At 38.7% G+C, this 21,383-nt stretch overlaps 2 protein-coding genes across 3 annotated transcripts in view; one reads left to right on the top strand and one right to left on the bottom strand.

The window, feature by feature from the left end:
• The window catches only part of pik3ap1 (phosphoinositide-3-kinase adaptor protein 1), a 36,347-nt gene extending 32,109 nt beyond the window's left edge, over positions 1–4,238 (bottom strand). The window contains exons 1-2 of the mRNA XM_037123687.1: positions 4,067–4,238; positions 75–146 (exon numbers count right to left, since the gene is read on the bottom strand). The gene's annotated coding sequence lies outside the window, so the exon portion shown is untranslated. The remainder of the gene's footprint in view (positions 1–74; positions 147–4,066) is intronic.
• A 133-nt stretch (positions 4,239–4,371) lies between these two features.
• On the top strand, positions 4,372–21,117 carry fam204a (family with sequence similarity 204 member A). 2 transcript variants are annotated; one of them, XM_037123691.1, is made up of 7 exons: positions 4,372–4,763; positions 5,018–5,102; positions 5,334–5,364; positions 6,268–6,370; positions 7,977–8,066; positions 20,412–20,521; positions 20,728–21,117. In XM_037123691.1, exons 1-7 carry the CDS (start codon positions 4,509–4,511, stop codon positions 20,777–20,779), a joined length of 726 nt encoding a protein of 241 aa, XP_036979586.1. In that variant the 5' UTR covers positions 4,372–4,508; the 3' UTR covers positions 20,780–21,117. The 2 variants fall into 2 exon arrangements, with proteins under 2 accessions (XP_036979586.1, XP_036979585.1); XM_037123690.1 differs by having other exon boundaries at positions 6,265–6,370.
• Positions 21,118–21,383: the final 266 nt, after the last annotated feature.

Here is a 21,383-nt window from a genome sequence, read left to right as displayed (position 1 = left end):
TCATCAGTTTAATGTGTTTATGCTCGCTAAGCCCTAAAAGCTTATTGCTGTTCAATGGAGTGCTACAAAGTTACCTAATTTCCCCCCTGGATGTCTCTCAGCATGCTGGCAACATGGACTCCCAATAACACCATGTACTCTGCAACCTGTGGAAGACAGAAGGCACGCTGTGTCTCAGTGATTTGTGTTATCGGGCAGAGAATAGACCTTGACAGAAATACAGTGAGCACAGATATTACTGTTTTTTCCACCTTAAATTCAGCCCATGACTGTCTCTCTCCCTACACATTGATCCCTTTTTACAGCCTTTTCACAGTAAGTGCTTTAGTCTTATCTTTGCTGCCCCCACCTCGCCTGTCTCATATTTTAACCAATGAGGCTGGCTTCCTATATGACAGCTAACACCCAGTATTAATTAAAATGTCATGCCTCCAAATCAATATTGTAAAACAGTTCAAACACAACTCATCGCCACTGCTGTGATAAGTGCTTTTGGGTGACAGGTAAGTCCAAAGACAGAGATGCAGGAGAATGGTATGACGGAATAATCCAGAGCGAACATGTAACATTAAAATGTATGACCCCCCCCTATGTGTTACTTCATCACTCACAATTGCAAATTATCCACACTGTCAAGAAGTGTGCTGCGCTAAACTGACAGATCCATAAGTCAGCAGCAACAGGCCAGGAGGCTCGACGCAAGAACTCTTTAGCTTCAGATCTCTGACTGCAATGCGTTAAAAGAGACTAATACACACTCATTTGGGAAGGAGGCTGTCAGAGAGGGGATTTATCAGTGCTACTAAAATAGCTGCAATCCATCTGATTAACTCTGCTCTGTTAGGATGGAAATACAAGAAAAGGATGCAGGTTATTACCACTATTTTCAGCAGATGCATGTGACACAAGGTGTGGAATTTTGCCATGAAAAGTTTTCCATGAATAGTCAATAAAGTGGAGAACTACTGGTGTTTTTTTTTGCAATATTCAAACCATTATGAGCGACAAATAGGTTTGATTCAAAACTTTGCGAGGCTGTACGTGTTCGCACATACTCATTGAGAGACATTGTTCAAAAGCAACGCTCAGGATATGGATAGAATGTGACAAATTCTGTCAGAGTAAATATGGTTTAATAAATGAATTAGCTTCATAAATAATGGCTGTAATGACATTTTAGGGGACAATAAGCCTAAGCGTTGTCAGGAAATAGTTGATGTATGAGTTTCATGCCTCAGCGGTTCCTCAAAATGAATAGGCTTGGGAAGATAGCAGGGGCCTGCAACCAGCCTATTTCCTCGAATTATCTACTTGTTGTCAATTTGCACAGTGGAATTACACATGCAAATTGAACTGCCTGCACAAACACCACTTGGAGATGATAAAAACAAATTAACAAAGGCTATAGAAGGAGGATTTATTTCACTGGCTAACCCAGGTCAAGCAATACATGTATTTTACAATTGTGTGTACCCAATTTTGGTGTAATTATATCAGCAAATTATTCTTTGTAATCTTATTATTTTCCCCCAACCTTCTCCTTACACACATAATTAACTTCCTCCATGTCCTCACCCCCCCACCCCCTCCCAAAAAAAATCAGCTTGCGTCTGCATCAGAGTAACAGAGTTCAATCTGATTTGGGGCTCATTCTAGTCACCTTTTTGCAGCTGGAATCCAGAGGGCGGTGAGAGGTCGACTGTTTAGTGACACTGTTTAGTGTAAGCGCTTAGAAAAGAAGCAGACAAATCTACACAGCAGAAGTCACAGTGCTAAAATATATATAATCACCTCTTAACATCATCCCTCATATTGGGGAGGAAATTAAGCATCCCCGGACCTCCACGTTTGCTATTAGATATCTCATTTACTTTGTACACACAGTGCTAATCTGCACTAATGAATTCTGCCACACCAAGCCAGATCGAGATGACTTAAAATTATTACCACTTCCACAGATATGCCTTTCCTCATTTGAGGCTCAATTTGGCTGGCTCGCAAAAACAGTCTGTCACAGTAAGATACTAATAATTAGGGTTTTAAGATGATTAGTTTATCTCTGTGCTCTTACAGTCCTGCCTCTTATCCACCATGGCCAAAACTTAATAAGAGGCTCTAAGTTTTAAACAGCCAACTCCAAATTACCAAGAAATGACTGAAATAATGAACTGGAGCACATGCCAGGGAGAGAGACACAGGGAGAGAGAGAGCGAGGGAGAGAGACAGAGATGGATTGTGGGAAAGCTGAGAGAGACATTAATTCAAGTGTGAAATAGCACACAAAGTCTAGTAATCAATAAGGAAATGATTCAGACCTGTAATGCCAAAATTGTTTAGTATTAACAGGACTTTGTGACTCTCATTTACCTTCAGAAGCTGCCAGGCTCATCAACTTGTCACACAAGTAATTAAAGTCACGATAATGCTGAGTGAGTGATACCAGTTAATAGTTGCATATTTTAGAGGATGAGATAGAGATTTTACATGTTCAAGATGACATTCAATATAGCATAAGCCTTACCAGTCCAGTTTAATATGCACTGCATTTTGCAAAGCTGAACTGTGTAAATCTCTAATCACAGGGTACAGGAAGGTCAAGGAGAGTGAAAGGTCTCCAGGTTTACTTATTTTACATTTGGGCCATGGTACAAAACTCAGTATCAAACCTCAATACTTTCCTGTTAGCAACGAAAATGTGTAAAATGTGTCAAAACCTTGAATCCAATGCTTAGTCAGTGGTCTAGTTTATGATTTTAGGAATGCTACTTAATATTACTGTCACTACAGATTAATTTGTCGATTCTCTAAAAATATTCGATAAACAGGCGGTATAAAATAACAAATAATAATAACAAAAAATTATTAAATACACCAATTGGAAGTTCCCAAAATGTTTCTGTCTTCAAATATCAAATTATTGACAACCGTACAGTCCAAAACGCGATAAAATTCAATTTTAAATTCCAAATTTAGAAGCAGAGATTTACAGGTTTTCATTGTTGTATAATCACTTTCCCTTAGAGTTAGCCCTTCATATGTAGCGAGAGTCCCCCTCAGAGTCTGCCATGTTGCTACAGTAGCCTAGAGTGGACAAAACTAAAACTGGCTCAAGAGAGGGCCTTCTGTGTCTCTGCAGCCACAGTAGATATGGACAAGGCAAGGGGTGTTCAGTTGGTTGCAGTCGGCAACATCGCCACTAGCCACTACATCCTTCACACTGCACTATTAAATAAATTACATTTATTTTTCATTTACGGTGAAAGCAGTGAAAGCAGTGAAAGCCACAAACTCTCATATGAGAAGCTGGAAGAATGATGTTTTCACTTAATAATTTGAACTAAATTATCAAATTATCAAAATTGTTCTCTAATCTGTTCTGTAATTTTCTGTCCATGGATTAATCGTGGTGTTGGGAGGTTGTTTCAGCACTGTATTCTCTCTTAAATCAAAACATTGTTAATTTTAATTGTATTCTATTGAGACTAAGGCCTCTGTGAAATGAAAAGAATAGTAAGTCATCAAAAAACTTGAAGTTATCAAAAAAGTAGTTGCTTGGCATCAATATCGCGTATAATGATTAAACCAGTATCGAATAATTTCATAAAATTACTAGTCAATTCTATACAACACCGCTGGTTTATCACTCTTCCAGAAACGTTTTTCTTTCCATATACAATGTCCAGCATACCTGAGCCTGGCTATTGACCTTTATATACATTAGCGTTGTAGGTCTCACTCTTTATTCTACATTTATATGGCCCACAAAATCCAGGCTATAATTTATGTAGATTATTGGCTTTGCAATAAGATGCAACCAAAAGAAAGCTTAATGTGAATGAGTGTGAAAGAGCAATTTAAGGGTAGATGTGCCTGTGCCAGTGCCAGGAGCTATACAAGATTTGCATGCTAATCATTCTAATAATAATGTAATGCCCAGAGCACTTTGAGCAAATTGCGAACCATTGGTCATAGAAGGAACCTTATCTCGCCGGGAACATGACACAAATATAGGTTAACATTTGAATGATTCCTGGTAATTCACGGACCTGTCAGTAACCTGGCTCACCTCAATTAGAAATGCTCCACACCAGCTTGCTCTTGAATTTAGTCCTGTTTAAAGTTATTTGGTGTTTGTTACACGTCTATTCTGAACTCTAAATAACATTTCAAAAAGTAAGTTTACACGATGAAACAGCTCAGCTAGCCAAAAAGCTCTAACTGAACCCTAAAACGGCAAACATTACTGAACCAATGAGAGCTTTTAGCTCGTACTCGTGCTACACTGCACAGCCTCTGTCAGTACAGTTCTGATTGGGTCGTGTGCTCAACGGGTACTCGATATTAGCCAATCAATGCTTTCTTATAGTAAACGTCACAATGTTTACCCGGAAATGAGGAGTCGCTGTACCAACTGCTGTCGGAAGCTGTAATTTTCCGATTTCTGCTCTTTTTTTGTGCAGCAGACTGATAAATAACCGCGTAATCTGACTGTATACCACTGACGCGGAATGTACAGCGGACTCCTGCCTAAAGGTTTAACCGAAGACGACCTCAGTCCTGATGACGAAGAGGATGAGCAGGAGGATGATGTGGAGGAGAAGAGGAGGGAGGGTGAGAAGTGTTGGGGCTCTGCTGCAAAGTTGAGCTCTGCGGGAGAAAACACAGGCTCAGTGGTGGAAGCACAGTCGACTCACGATGCCAGTGATTCAGATAGTAATTCCCCGACATGCAGCATGCCTGGTATATCCCAAGAAATGTGGCAAGTATGTTGATATGGTATGCAGTGAGCATAGCATTCATTGTGAAACACAAACTAGCTGTAGAGCACCTTTGGTGTTGTTGTCTGTAAGTACAAGCTAATTCTTAAACACTGACATTTACAGCTTCTGTCAAAACCCCAGCCCTGCTTGAACCTGAGCTAACAAATTGTGATTAGAGACATGTTTGGGACTATGACGTTGTGAGTCATTATGAAAAGCTGTAGTGCTGTTATGAATTCAGTTTGTGTGTATTTAAGAAATTTAAGGACCTACGGAAGAAGAATGACGAAATGAAGATGATGAAGGTCCCCAGACAGAGAAAGAGAAGACGACACAAAAAAGGTGTCTGTCATGATACATTGAAAATGTCATGCTTGATACTGTATGTTGGTGTTGAGCCACGGTGAATGCTTCTGTGAGTTTGTATTTTGCTCACTCTTACTTATATTGGACCGCTAGGCTGCCCTCTACTGTATTTAATAGATCACCCTATTGGCACATCTGTTGTATTTGTGATTGAATTTGTGTCAAAGTGTCCTACAATCCTTAACTGTGTCTTGTGTCATCTGACAGGAACAGGAAGTGAAGAACCTACAGAGAAAAGGTACACAATTATTATTTCCAGCCAGGGAAATAAGATTATACAACAGAATGTGTGGTTCTTCCCAAACTATTCTGTAACTTCAGTACAGTCTAACACTACACTGTGTTTCAGTACATGGATTTATAAGTATGAAACTGTAAACTACATTTACCACCAGAAAGCTGTAAGACAAAATGTATGCATTGGCAAACAAAAAAATCAAGAAAATACTACACTATAATTTAGTGAATGTATTATTACAGTGTACACTGTACTTTAAAGTAGATTACAGTGGGAGACTGTAAAATTAACATGAAAGACATGTACAGTGATCTGTGGTAAGTGTTTGGCTGAAAGTTTTGACTACCAAAATAAAAAGCTTGTGAATGCTGTCATCACAGCTTCACAACTGCTGGTTTTGCAATGACACTTTCATTCAAAAATGACATTCTTTAACAAAAAAATTAATGCAGTTGATGACTATCGATGTAATCAACTGTCCGACACAAACAGCTTACAAGACTGTAAGCTGATCCTCATATCATATCCATTAGAACTAGAATCAAATGGCTCACGGTAAGGTTAAGCATCCGTCTATGGTATGATTAAGAAATGGTAGTTTATGTTCTCTGTATTAAACATGCAGGGAAAAGAGATTGTTTATAGTTCTAATCATCAACCAGTGTTGCATCATTTAGTTTTCTTGTGCTGAGGAAAGTGTGATGACGCAGAATAAGCCACCATTATACCTTTTTTTTTTTTTAACCAGCACCCATATTATCCATGTATCATGAAAAACATTACATATGACTCTGATTTAATCTAGTAAATGGGTCCATTTCTCGGGTGGTCAGTGATAGTTTGCCTTATCACCGTGCTGGTCTACATGAAATGAACGTTAACACACATTTTCTCTGTCAGCAGAGAGCGTCAGGAGGAGCGGGAGAAGCAGTGGGATGAGCTCAAGCAGTATTTTGGTGTAAATGATCGATTTCATCCCCCTGCATGTTCCAAACCCCCTCCAAAGGTAACAAAGACTTCTGCCTTCCAACTTATCTGCTGAGGTTTAATACTATGTCAGTCGTAGCTGTTAGTAACACCTTGCCATCCTTTGTGTTTCTGTGCCACTGTATCCTCTCATTGTTTTATGTGATATGACATTTTGGATTAGAAGAATCCTTATGGAAACTCAACCTGACACTAACACGAATATTAAGGATTATGTTTGGGTACGTTCAGTGATAAGATTAGGATGGCTCTCCTTTCTTGTGCAGTTGAGATTAGAGTCGAATGTAGGTGTTTCCTCTGCAAGAAACTTTATGAAAATCTAAATTTTGCTTGACAAAAGAAGAGAGGGTTAGTGTACCCGATACAGCCTCTGTGATTGCCACTAGAACATTAAAATTAATTGTTAATAAATGAGGATGTAGCACTGCTGAGGAATTCGTCATTGAAGAATTTATAACTTAACTTTCTTTCATTGGGATACACTTCTGCACTTAAAGATGAATGAAGATTTTCTGCAAAGGCTTGCAAATTGCCAATGAAGCAAAATATTTGCAAGCTTGATGAACATTATAGCTGACCTAGTGAATGGGAGCCATTCTCATTTCAATTTGCAATCCTTTTAATGATTATTTTGGAGTATTTTGTGCTTAATTTATCTCTGAGCAGCATAAAATTGAGTTTTTGCTGATTTTAGCCTCATTTTGAATAGGGCAACTATGAAAGGATAAAGGAAATGATTAACAAGCTGAATGAAACAGAACTTGTCACATCAACATAATGAGGCTCTCCTTCTTCCCTCAAATGCAATTCCTTGTAATTAATATATCATATTTTTTCTACTTCTGCCAAGTCTCTCACACAGTCATTTCAGGAAAAAGCTGTCAGGGCAGCCAGATGTGATTAATTCGTCTGCTAACAGCATTTCTTCAGTGACCTTAAAAACACATTTCATGGCACAAAGGATGATGGTCTGTCAGTTTGAGTTTTGTTTGTTAGATACAATAGATGATGATAATTGAGATCACAAGACAAGTTGTATCAGTGTCAGCCTCAGTTTATGCTAAGAATAATAAACTATAAAAAAGCAAAATCAAGGGAAAGCAACTAGAGAAAATTGTTGGACTAATTCTGCGTTTTTAAACCTGATGCTATTGTCCCTGTACTTTTACTAGTGAATCAAGGCCCTCGAACAATACATCAGAGGAGACACAATAATAATTACAGCGTCTTTTTAGTGTATTTTTTAGCATGATGAAATTTTGGGGGCTGAAGAAATCTGGTGCTCAGCTCCCTCAGATAGGCTCATCACAGCAGAACTGCCTTGCCATCAGTGACCGGGGGCTTCTCTGCACCCCCTCTGCTTAGGCCTGTAATGGAAATGTGTAATTAAAGAGTCACATTTATGTTTGGTAATCTCCTGTAGCATTTCTAAGATTTCCCCACTAATATCCAATCAAAAAGGTTTTCATTTGTGAAGGGAAATCTACATATTTGTAGTAATGGCAATCATATTAAAAATAAGGCCCTGGGGACTTTTGAAGTTACTCTTTGATTTTTTTTTTTCCTCCCTACCCCTATTTCGAGAAAAAAAAAAAATCTGAATTTTTTCCCCCCCTCTTCTGCAGTCCGGCCTAGAAAAGAGCATAGAGAGGGCCATAGCTGAAGGGGACATTGCAAAGGCGGAGGAGATGAGCGACAGACTCGCCACTCGAGAGGTACGTTGTGCTGATAAGAGATCTTTGGGGTGCTCCTGCTGTGACAAATCAAGCTAATGGATCCGTGGCCATTTCTGCTGCAAAGACATAGAGGAACAAAAACACACGCAGACACCCACCATTCAGTCCTGCAGCCCTTTTCCATTGAGTTAATGGAAAGCCCTCCCCTTAGTTTTGAAGTGCTGCAGTGTCTAAAGGACTTTTGGCTCTGCTTTTTAATGAAGGGTACATTGCTTTCAAGCCAACTGTTAAATCATTCTCCAGGTAAGAGTTTCATACCTTTGAAGTGTACATGTCCCTAAATGCAGTGCCTGAAGTTTTGTAACTAACCGCCTTGGCAGGCATCAAGGATCAAGTGGTTTGAAACTAATTTAGCATAAAATGTAGCCCACACACACATATAATTGTGGTTAAAAAGACATACAGCTGCGGTGTGACTTCTCCACTGGGGCGATTGCCGTACTTTGAGCATCAAAGTTAAACTTCTTTGTTTCATGATGCATGTTGCTCACAGCATCCCATAAGCGTTTTCATCTTGTGCAGTAATAGTAGCAACACAAACACGTCGAACACTGTGGGCTTAGGGACATTGTCGTGTAGTTGTAGTTGTAGGGGGGTCTGCTGGTTCAGGAAATATTTGCCCCCACTCTGTATTGCAATTTTACAAAAAAGATCTGTTAATAATATCCCTTTATAACACTGAAACAAGGAAATCTCCCGTTTAATGTACTGAAACTATTAGGGCTGCACGATATGATTTATCACAATTGTTCCTGACACATATTGCAATTTGATTGGGGGGAGTGTATCATTTTAGCATCACATTTTTCCTGTTCACTTAAAAAACACTTGACAGAATGTTTTAACATCAAGATCCAGATTTGCAGGCCAGAGCATCACGGCAGTGCTACAGTACTGTGCTGTCTTGTCACATGTTGCCTTCATTAGACAATTCCGATTTGTATATTGCACTTGGCAGTATTGTGATTTAGCAAATATTGTGATTAATTGTGCAGCCCCAGATCGTATTGTACCAGTTTTAATGATTCAAGCCTAGTTTCCTCAAAATCCTATTTTGTCTGGCAGCTTGTTATGGTATTATGGGTAACAAATACAATACCCATAAGCCTCTGTCACCAGTGTTTTTGTCAGAGACTTCGTTGTTGAATTTGTGAACAAATCATTGCGCTATAGTTGAAAGAAATATGCTTATTCCCTTTCTAGTAAAGAATTTAAATGAGAAGATTGATATCACAGGCATGTCTGTACACTGAATATGAAGTTTCAGCCAGCAGCCAGTCAGCTTAGTTAAGCTCAAAGAATAGAAACAAGAGGAAATAGCTAGCCATTGGTACTTTTACAAAATATAACCACAATGAGATTTTGATAAATAATCATCAGTAATGTGGACATAATGACTAATTGGGTAAAGGCAAGTATTACAACAAGTAGAATAGTCTGGCAAGTTCAGTAAAGTACAACACTTAAGCCTTATGCAGCCTTTAATACCAGGAAAAGACAACATTTATGTCACATAATAGTATATGATACAAGCGATATTTCAAATTTAAGACAGTATATATAGTCTCATGTCACAGTATCAGCGTAATATCGGTATATTGTCCAGCCCTATTTTATATCGATGATTATACCAGATACATTTTGGATTGGGTTTCATTCCAATCCAAAATGTATAGATGGTCTAATATTGACTATGGTAAAAAAAATGAATGAATTTACTTTAGTATCCAGGCTCTTTCCACATCACAACACAGCATCAGAGAATTCTAAATAGACAAAAATAAATTGAGACTAGATGTGTCTCCCAAAAAATTATATTCAGCAAGAAATGACATCACATTTATTAACAGTGAGGCTTTGTGAAATCATACTCTGCAGCGTTTTAATAGAAACGTTTTGTACTCTCAGAAAATCTTTTCCTGGATTCACCCTCTTGAATGAATAATTAGGCTCCTAAAACAAGGGTCTGTGTTGGAAAAAAAAAAAAAAAAAAAATCAGTTGAGCTATTCGTTGAATTGGCATTACATGCGTAGCCCTGGTATCTCCAGTGTGTAATAGACATTAGTGTGCAGCATCAGAGCCCTTTCATATTCCCATCTTAACAGCTAGCAGAATGGTCAAATATGGGGGGGAGTTAAAGGAAAGCTCTTGTGAGTGGCACCTGCGCTGTACTTTCAGAAAGCCTCTTAGAGCGCTGCTGGATTGGTTTTAGCCTGAGCCGAGGTTCTCGCCTCCCTGGCACCTGCCTCGCGTCTTGCCAGAATCGTGATGGGACGTGACAGCAGTCTGGCAGCCACAACTCATTGTTTTGCAGTGATGACTTCATTTCACGAGAGTATAGTCAATTGACCGTTTTGAAATCCCCCAAATCGAGGTGACGTAAAGTTCTTTATCGTTCACTTTTGAATACAAAGAAAGGCAGTGCTGAAAATATGGAAAATGTACAGAGAAAAGGCAGCTAAAAGCCAAAAAGTTTGAAGGAATCTGAATCAGTTAGTAAGGATTATATTAAACAGTGCAGCCTGTAATGCAGATAGCATTAGGACCGACGTGTTTGTTTACAGCACTCCTGCTCACTTTTGACAGGAGTACTGTGACAAACATTTAGAGGATCAATAATCCCCGCTGTGGCCAGAATCAATTTCAAGGTTATAATTGAGTGGCTCATTTGGTACGGAATGGCTTAGATGTTTAATTTGTTTACGGTCATAACACCAAGACATGATTGTGGCAGGCTTTACACCGGAAGAATGGAAACAGGTTTTCTTCGCAAAAAATGCAAAAGCATTCTGACAGCTGTGAGAAACTAAAGAGGCCTGTATGTCCCTCTAGGCATTGTTTTGTAAAGAAAACGCTGGTACATGTTGGATGATATTGTTTCAGTATATTTTCATCCTCAATCTAACGGTTTCCCACTTATCTCCTCCAAGCAAAGAAAAATGGAAGGAAGATAGAGAGCCTGCTGTCAGAATCCCCCCTTTTATGAGACGGAAATGTTTGTTTCTGCTGTTTTGAGCTCCTTCACATCAATTAATGATTTCCATTTGCTCTACTTTCTTCTTTTAATCTGAACATTAAAACAATTTGGTAAAAACCTGTTTTGAAGGCTCCTTACAAATTCAGAGATATGTTTTCTTTCATCTGTCAAACTTCTGAGACATGCTTCTTGGATATTGCAGGTTGGGGTTTTTTATTCTCATTACGGTTTTTAAACATTTCCCGAGGCTGTAAGTCTTTGTCTTAGATGAATTCATGTAGACATGCTCCGTTTCAAGTGAAAGTATTAACGCCCACGATGGTGCAAAGAAATCACATCCCCTTTTGGGTAACAAAATATTATTTATGTCTATATTGCTTAGACAAAGCTCCCTAATGTATTCCTTTAACCTGTGCAGATAAGGGTTTTTTTTCTCATAAAGATGTCCGTTGATCCTTCGAGGCACGTTTAGATTGCTTTTCAAAGGCCTTAGAAGACACAAAATAATGTAAAAAGCTTCTTTCCTCTGAGTAGTCCTAGTAGTTCAGCATAATTAAAGGTGTATGTTCTCCGATTAGGAAAACTGAGTCTCCATCCTTTGATTATTGCACATTATTTTACACTGCTGCAAGTTCCATATGGGCTAATTAATTCAGTAATTGGCATAACATGGAGTGACTGATTCATATAGAATAAACGGCTGACTGCCTGTCAGGAGGCTTGATAGCATCCAGCAGCTCATATATGACAGATTGATTTTGCAGCTATTCCTGGTAAATGAGCCAGAGCAAAAAGCTGATAACTCATCAGTACTAGCATGGTGGCGCTTCCCATGTCATCCAAAGTGTGTAGTGTGATTTATTGGAAAATTTGCATTGGTTTGGTTTTATTCTGTTTTAGACAATGCACAAATAAGGGCCCATTCAGACAGAATCAGCATTGTGGCAGATGTTGCATTGGCTACATGGAGAAAGAGGCAAAAGACAGAAAACCAGAAATTAACAGATCTCCTGTATGGCAATTGTGAAGCATATTACAATACTAGCAATGTATACAGGTCAATGAGGACCTCCTGAAGTTTTATATCGTGTGATAACCCAACTGCAATGTCAACGTTTCAAATGATCTGGGTAATTCTTACTGATTTTGAAGAGCGCTAATGTAAGTTGGATCAAATAAAATGATTCAGTGTCTCAGATTCTCTTGAAGGTCAAATTGAACCATATCATTTGGTGTTTTCATTCAGCACTGTACCCTGCTTCTACCACTGTACAGTGCTGTCTTTGTAATCTCATTGTAGTAAGCCATACATCATCCTTACAACAAATAATTACACCTTCGCTCTTTTTTCTCTTTGTAAAACAGAGCCACTGAGGTCTTTTGAAATAGTCGGGAGCTGTACTTTATATATAGTAAGTGGGTATATTTCACCACAAAAGACTGTCACGCCATGTTAGAGCCTACAGTTTCCCCATAGCACTCATCATAGCTATTAGGGTAGCATTACCACTTCAAAACAGAAACTCTCTTAGGCTGTCACAATAGGGGGTGTCAAGTCCATTCCATGACTTCCAGGAGCTAAAGAATATGAAAAATAAAGGGTAGTTGCATGCCTGCTGGCCTCTCCTAAGCCAACAGGAAACAAACAGGCCTGCAAATGGCATCATGCACACAGTGGAACATATACAGTATGTTCTGAAAGGAAGTTATTTCTTTGCAGTCCACATAGTGCAAAAGGGTACTATAGAGGGACTGGACACTGCAGACATAACTGGTGTTGAGCTTCTGAAACAGTTTTATAATGTAAGGATCAGTGCATTGTCTAACTGTACAAAGTGTCAACCATGCTAGAGCAATCCTTCTCACAGCAGTTTTGAATGGACCTTTACAATAAAGTTAACACATTGTGACTTTTGTACAATATTCCACTTCTGTCCATAGTGCGGTGAAAACACCACTTTGCATCATATTGTTCTGGATATGTTTACATGCACTGTAAATCTGTCATTTTGGAATCAACACATACTGTATAAATGTCTGAAGCAAGAAGAGGAACTTGTTTAATATGTCTGGCTCACTGTTATATTGCTTCAGCACAGCGACATCTGACATGAGCAATTTTTTTCATGGTCTCTGCAGACTCAGATTTAGACAACTCGATTTCAATCCTAATTTTTCAATCCGAAACCCGATGTTCCTCTGTCAGATAGAAAGAGCATAACAGCTTTTTTGTTTCTTACCCAGTCGTTTGTCACAGGAACAAATGGTAAATCGATGGCGAATTACAGCACAGAATCATAACGCAATCATGTTGACCTGTGCATATTATTATTGGACTATCTGTGCCTGTGTTGTGTTGGACTGGTTGAATCATCCCTTTGGCTCGATTAAAATGTGTGTCATAAAAGGTGACACACATTTTTGACCAGTGGCTTTCTGCACCCTGGATGACCTTTGACTGGAGAACCTAAAATCGCAACCTGTTTTGAGCCTGATTAACCCTGTAAGTCTGAATTGTTCAAAAAGTGCTCCCTCTTAATAGTTGGATCACTTAATATACAATAATTAACTATATGAATATGTATTAACTGGAGCCATTTATGGTTTCTGTAGCGTTTGAACCCGAGGATGGTTATAATATCCCTCATTATGTTCCAGCTCGTATTTCAATAGAGGCAGCTGCTGAAAGGGAAAGCCCCACTGTCCTTGAAATCTACCCTTTGGAAAGCCTCGCTTAAATGCTGTGAAACAAAGGTGGCGAAGCATTTTGTCGGAGAAGACATGGTGGCTTAGTTGAAACAAAGAGCTGAACTAAGAGTGTTTCATGATATTCATGTTATTTAACACCTTTTTTCTTCTCGCCACCTTCTCTCTGCCATGCCCCGTGTTTGTAATCAAAAAATTAATGAGCGGCGCTTTTGTGGAAAGTGGGCTTTATCAGATTCTGACTTTCCCCGCCCCGCATCAGAGTCGGAGGCGGACTCTGTCTCCCCTGCGAGCCCCCCCCAGGCCACCTCGCAGAGAGTTTAGGGAAACTCTCCTCTTTGTTCGTTTTTCCTTCAGCATAAGCAATTTATCACTGAATGAACTTTTATTGTATCTCTGGATGACTCACATTAAATTTTCGCCCATTAATTTTGAAATGGATTTTGAAATGGGTACTAAGCTTTTATCAAATGCCTGGGAATCTCATTTGGATTATTGTATTTCATTAATTACTTGATAGACAAAGCATACTTTTCAATGTAGATTTGTGTGCTGTTTAATTAATTAGCATGTTTTCTCTTTTAATTAAAGCCATTTTTTTAAATTAAAGCCCACAGCAAAACACATATATAATTTGTTTGTAATTAGGCCTTAATTGGTGGTAGTGGAAGCTTAGCACCCTCGGTTTCTTTTTTCATGATTGCCATTTTATTGCCAGTCACTCATTAATTAAACTGTTTTTTCTAATTAGCTTATAAAACTGTTGATGGCATATTATTGTAAGTGTGAGTTCAAAGCTTGCTAATAAGCCTACCCTACTCAGAAGAGGCAAGATAATGGAATGTGCACAAAGCAGGCGAACTTTCAGAGATTTTTTTTTTTTTGTCTACTCCCTGAAGATGACATGTCATGTGTATCTAGCATCAGATTACTGGAAGAGAAAATGGAGGCACGACTGTTCTACTATGCCCTCCCTGGAGAGGCTTTCTTTTTGCTTGCCATGTAATTCTGTTTGTCAAATTGGAGGCAAGATTACAAAATGCTCTTATGAGGCTGCCCCATGAATGAAACTCTGTGAGCACAGAATGCATTTGGTAATTATTTATATATATGTATTTTTATTTATTTATTTATTTTTTTACTTTTTATGGAAAATTGCCATATAGTAATCACATTGTGCTTTGTCTAACATGATTTTTCTGTTGCTGAATTTAGCATTGAAGCCGCCATTGTCGGAGTGAGTCAGAAAATATACGTTTCCAATAAACTCTGAAGCAAATGTTAGTTGAGGAATCGACGAGCTGCATTTACTCAGGGACTGTACCGAAGTACAATTACAAAAAAAAAAGTGCATCGACTGTACAATCATTTTGTGAAAAAAATCGCCTCACGCCTCAAGCTGTCATCAGCCTCTCACCATCTTGTCCTTTTAAAACGGGACATATACCACTGCAGCTTTAAGGTTGATGGCACTACTGATATCAACAATGCCTTGATACCTGCTGTGGCAATGGTCTTTTCCATTGATGCAACCACTGCTATCAATATATTTTGATATTAGCACTCAGACCACTGCCTGTAGTAGTAGGACTATCACTGCCTCAGATGCTAGTAGCCATAGTGTTTCAGGTACTCCTGCATTAACGCTTTTATCACATCCAGCGTCTGGCAACCATGCCGTGCTCCCTCACATCCACTTGGCAAACACAGAGTTGGAATCAGAAAACTGATTACTGGGATATTTTCTTATTAATTATTTAATTTCATGCCAATTTATACTTTGACTAGACTATAATTCAGAGAGGAACATCAAACTTTTCACTCCACTACATTATACTAGTTAGTCTATAGATTCATAGTTTCTGTGCAAAACATATAATGATCTTACAAAATATCATACAAGATTATATATAAGTAAGAAGTATTAGATCTGAAAGAATATTGGTCAATTGATTAATTAGTCCTTTAATTATGTTTTCCTGGCAAAAGTACAAATATGTCTTGATTCCAGCTGCTAAGATGTGAGGATCTTCTCTCTTACCTTGTCTTGAATTACAGCAAGCTGAATACTATTAAAGTTTTGATTTGAATGTAAAAAAAAAATAATGATAAAAAATATAATCGCAACCTTTTTAGTGGGCAATGGTAAAAAGAAAAAACGATCTCTACCATAAAATGTTGCTCACACATTCATGCATCAGGAAGAATAACCTAATGACCATTATTTAACAGTATAACACCCACAGGGTCATTTGCACTGAGTGCTTTTGTTGCCTTAAGTATATTTTGCTAATTACAGTTAAGTCTGTTTAGTAAAGTGACATATTCAATGCAGGAGTTTTACTGGAAATGGATTATTCATACAGTGTGATTTTGATACTTTTACTTAATTAAGTAAGTGATTTCCTATTATCTTCTGGTTCATTTGCATTCTTTGTGTTTTTTCTAGTCTATTACTTCACTTGTGTCAAGTAAGTGAATGAAACTTTGTATTCCTTCCCCTTAAATGCGATATGGGTGGTATTGATTGACCCCTTGATCCTTTGACCTTCCCACTGTTGCTGAAACACTGAGGCTTTAGAGCCAGAACCACATTTTTCTTCCCCCCTTCGCCTCAGCTCTAAGAAATTATGCTGAAATAACACACGAGCTGCCTAATCTGATATTCATTCCTTTCTTATATAGCCCTGCTTTCCAAAGTTGACTAAGGCCACATTATTTAGGCATTAAGGTAGTGTGATAAGGGAATTAGGCTGGTCATTAATCGTTTACACGTCAAATGCAGCAGAGCAGCTCGGGGAGGTGATTTAGCGAGGCAAAGCCATATAGCCCATGTTAATCCACCTCTCACACGTTTTAATTGGAAGAGGCTTCCTGGATAGGAAATTTATGAATGGGTTTAAGGCCATTTCTTCCTTAAAGCCATCATTTATTTCTTATTGTTAATAGGAGCTTTAACACTTTATTCACACAGAGATGTATTTTTCCTCATCTTTCATTCAGCTATTGTCTTTTTGCACTCGCTGTTTAATTGCCACAGTGTTTTTGTAAACCCTGCGCCGCTCATAAACATTTCCAAATGCTTCTTTCATTTATCACATTTTAACACCTCAGAAATGATGTAACCGAACAGACACACAAACGAAAACAGAGAGTGAAACTGTCATTAAGACAGACTTGGTTTATCTTGTGTATGGCTTATACAGCAGCAATGCAGATTTTCTTTTTTTTCTTTTTTGGATTGAGGCCCCATGTTTGGGTCTCCACTTGAATCTCCATGACGACCCAAACATGAATGAACAGAAAACGGTACTATTGACTTAACCCTCCTAGTGGCCTTAAGCTGCTGCTGCTGCTGCAGTGCCAGCATTGTGCACCATGATTTTTTTTTTTTTTTTTTTTGCCCTCAAATCTTCCAAAGGTCAGAGTATTAATCCTCTGAATAAACCTTGTTTATAGCAGGGCTGCGCCCAGGCCACACAAGAGAGAGGCACAAGGCACAGAAACATGGCTGTGATGGACACTTAATTGTATATTAATGTGTGATGGAGTGGGAAGAATTGCCTTTTAGGAGCCACATAAACAAAGAATGCAGGAGGTTTCCTGTCTCCTGCTTTTATTCCAGCTTTGTATTTTCATTCTTATTTCTTCACCAGCCTCTGATGTGAAAGGATTTGGCACTAAGATGCACGCAAGGGGAGGGGGAAAAAATCCTGAAAAGTGGATCAAAAAAGTAAATGAAAAATAATGTCATATTACTGAAAATATGAGAGGCTAATTTGTGCCGACTTTTTGCTAATTTTGTTCTCGCCACAGAAAGAGGAGCCGTCACCTGCTCGGCGCCACAGCGCTGACAGTGCCAGTGATCCATGAAATAAGCTGCCGCTGGCTTTGTTCAGATAAGAATGAACAAATCTGCACAATGTACTGCTCTCGGAATCTCATTTTCATACTTGCATGCAGGCTAAAAGAAATAAGCTGTTTGCAGGCTTGATTAATCAGACATTTGAGGGTTTTTTTTTTGTCTCTTTGATCTGCTCTGTCTCCTAGGTAACTTGGTTGACATTAATGTTGAGCCCCAGTAAAGACAATCAGGGATTGTAGACTAAACTGATAAAAAAAAAAAGGGAAAAAAATTAAAGACCTTTAATGCTTTAAATGTAGTAAACGCTATGTTGTGAATTTAAAAGAGGGGGAAACGAGGGGTATGGAAGTGGGTTTTAATTTTGCTCTTGGAATGTTTGGGAAGGCGTGCTTTCAAGACCTTTTCCATTTCAAATGCAACCCCACAGGAGAGCAGGTTAATGTGGGTAATCCCAGTGTAGAAAAAAAAGAAAAATCGCTGTCTGTAAATCTCCAAATGAAACCATTTAGCATCACGCAGTTTCATTTGATTTGCTCCCAGAATGAGCCAATGAGGTCTTTTTATTTCTACAAACACAGAGAGCAGGAGCTGCTCTCAGATTTGTCAACAATTTAATAAACGGCTTGTTTATAATCTCTGCGTGCATCACAGGCACTCAGAAGCATTTAGCACCTACACCATTCCAACAAGGAAAACCCTGGTGTGGTTTTATCCGCTCGCAAATCTCCTACAAATGTAAGAGCAATCACCCGTTATAACTCTCTTTAAGAGGAGAAAACATCATTTGAGGAATTTAAAACCTATAAAATGGCAAAGAACTGGAGAACTGTCATAGTATGTACGCTTCAGGCTGTGCAGACGCTTTCACAAATCTTCCAGTGACTGTATAGATGAATGCCTTGAGGGCCCAGCCGGAGCCCAGTACTTGCAGCCAGCCGAAGCCCTTATCTTAAATCCAAGCAAAGTACCATTAATCTTTTTGAAAGACCTTTATGGCTTTTAATGTATCCCAAATTAGAACATTTTACACCCTTGGTTCCTGAAATATGGTGATAAAAAGCCTTTAGAGTTTAATTTTTCCTGCCTGCTCGCTCTGACCTGCTTAATCCCAGCATGCATTAGGAGATATTTTAGTTTCAGTCTTTCTAATAAAGTTTATCCCACTTAATTATAATTGAAACATTTTTTTTCCAGCAGGTCTTTTTTTTTTTTTTCAAGTGGCGCAGTGGTGGCACATTTCTTCATTACCTTAAGACTTTCTTTCCCCCCTGATTGTACTGTGAATATTACAGAGAATTACCCAAAGGTTTGGTGAAATTGTTCCAAGTTGTTTATCAAAGTTTGCCTTTGCTTGAATAATAAACCTATCTCAGGAGTGACAGAGGAGGCAGGATTTTTCTCTTTGTTTCCCATGCTTCTGTGTGACTGGGGTTATTGGGATTATTCTGCTTCACAATACATACGTCCTCCCTGGGATTTGAATGTTTGCTTCTTGCAGTCACGGTCATTCTCTTCACTTCTGATTTCAGGGACTGCCTGCAGTACTCCAAACAGAAAAGTCTCTTTTACACTGGTGATGAGCGAGAAATGCCGTTGCAACGTTTTTGACACGGAGGGGAAAAATGTCAAAATGCTGAACGTCGCTTCTCATTGTTTATTTATTCACTTGTTTCATTTGCACATTAAACAAGAAAAAAAGAAGTAATCAAAAAGGAACAATGTGCGGGAGAGACTATAAGCCAGGAGCTTAAAAATATGACTTCCTCTTAAAACACCTCAAACAAAAGGCAAAATAGATTAGAAATAATTTTAATAAAACAACGACCCTGTAATTTATGGAGCTATGGGGCATTTCACCCCCCACACAAAACGTACACACACAGAAATAACTCACATATTCGCCAGTTACATTTCTGAGCACTGTTAGTGTATTTATACTTCATCTTTATTTATCACTGGGTACTGCTTGAGCGCTACTTCAGATATGTTGGGTGTTGCAGATTATAAAACCAGCTTGTAGGGTAACATTTTTAAAGACACAACACAAGTATTATTTACTTTTATCAACATTTTCTGTGGATTGGCCGAGACAGTGTTTACGCTGAGAAACGTAAAGGTGCACTGTGTAGTTTTGGGGAAGACGTTTTCATTTGAAGAGAAATAGTTACCTTTCTTCTGCCTCAACAAACTCAATAAACAAACTGTCTTTGTTTTCATGACTGAATAAACTGAATAAATAAACTGAAAAGGAACTAAAATAATAATTAACAACACAGTTTCATACTGTTCAACTTTGTTTATATATGGCAGACCTGGTTTTCAGGATGCAGTGAAAACAAAGACATATTAATATTAATACATCATTATAAATTCATTACACATATACAATCTCCTGATATTCCTTTTCAAGCACCAGCTTTGTGTTGTATTTGTATTTCTTACATTCTTGTCCTGCTGCTTCATTGTGTACATATGTTTTCATGGTGCAGAAAACTGTAAGACATCAGTCAGAGTTATTTTCTGTGACGTACATGATGTTATAGCCAAACTCCAGTCCTAATGTCCTGTAAGATTTGTTAAATTCTAAGATTTTAGGATAGCATGTGTGTTGTTTAGCTCAATAACAGTTTTGTCTGTTGTATGGAGGAGGAGGCAGCACTGAGAAGCAGAGACACTGATGAGAAGCCACCCTGACACATCAGTCAGAAAGCTTTTTCCTGCCACGGACTGATTTCCATTCTCTAATGGGCCTCTCCTCTGTCTGCCTCTAAATAGCTTGCTGTGAATATCGCTCAAGCCGCTGATTGCCGTGACTTTGTGCAACGCAAACAGGAAGAGGAAGCTTTGAGGGCAGCGCAGAAAAGGAAGAAGGAAATAGCCTGGGGGTACGACGTCTTCTCTCTCTGTCCTCGTGTTTATGTTTGCCATCATATCTCTCATGTGTGACACTCTGAGTTCAAGTTGAGTTAAGATAGAGCCACTGAAACCTGCATTAGCTGCACTTGGAATGATTACTCATGCAGAGATTGAAGTTGACAGCTAAAATGTATTCATAAGGGCCTCAGTAATTTCATGTTTTTCTGTGTTGCAGGTTTGAAGCTAAACAACGATGGGAAACCAAAAGCAACATGGGCTTCATGTGACAAACATGGCAGAAGAGGAGAAGGACTGTTTATTTATTTTTAAAGTCAATTTGATAAAAAATAATGTTTTTGATGGCGGACTGATCCCGTTTCTCTTCATTCTCTTTGTATATTTTGAAGACTTCACTACAGCAGAGTGTGAGAGGGTGAGAAAGTCAGACAGCTGGCTGAGGAAAAACCAATCCAGCGCGTACAAGAAAGAGAAGAATTATGGAGCATTCAAATTAATTCCTAAGGCACCCATTGGTGTCTGCATTGTGTTATTTTTCATTACATTTCAGTGATTTGAGCGTTCTGGCCTTTTTTTTCCCCCTTCAAATTAAATCTGGTGTACATTACTGGATGATGCGTTTATTTATTGCTGTAAAGTGGGTTAATCATGAAGGCGCTCCTTTCTTCTTGCAAGGAAGAGAAAGGAAAGATTAGGGCCCTAATGCAATGTACAGGATAATGTGCGATAGGATTTGGGAGTAGAAAATGAAATTTGGCTGCTGTAAACAGTTGTGAGCAGTTGTAAACTGGAAGTTGAGTAAACATTGTGAGGAGGGGGGGGGTGTTGAGACATGAAACAGAGGCTTTGCTGTTGGCCCTCACCCATGCTGGG

The sequence above is a fragment of the Acanthopagrus latus genome, chromosome 15 (genome assembly GCF_904848185.1).
Source record: "Acanthopagrus latus isolate v.2019 chromosome 15, fAcaLat1.1, whole genome shotgun sequence".
Classification (NCBI taxonomy): Eukaryota; Metazoa; Chordata; class Actinopteri; order Spariformes; family Sparidae; genus Acanthopagrus; species Acanthopagrus latus.
This window is presented reverse-complemented; position numbering and strand designations above follow the sequence as displayed.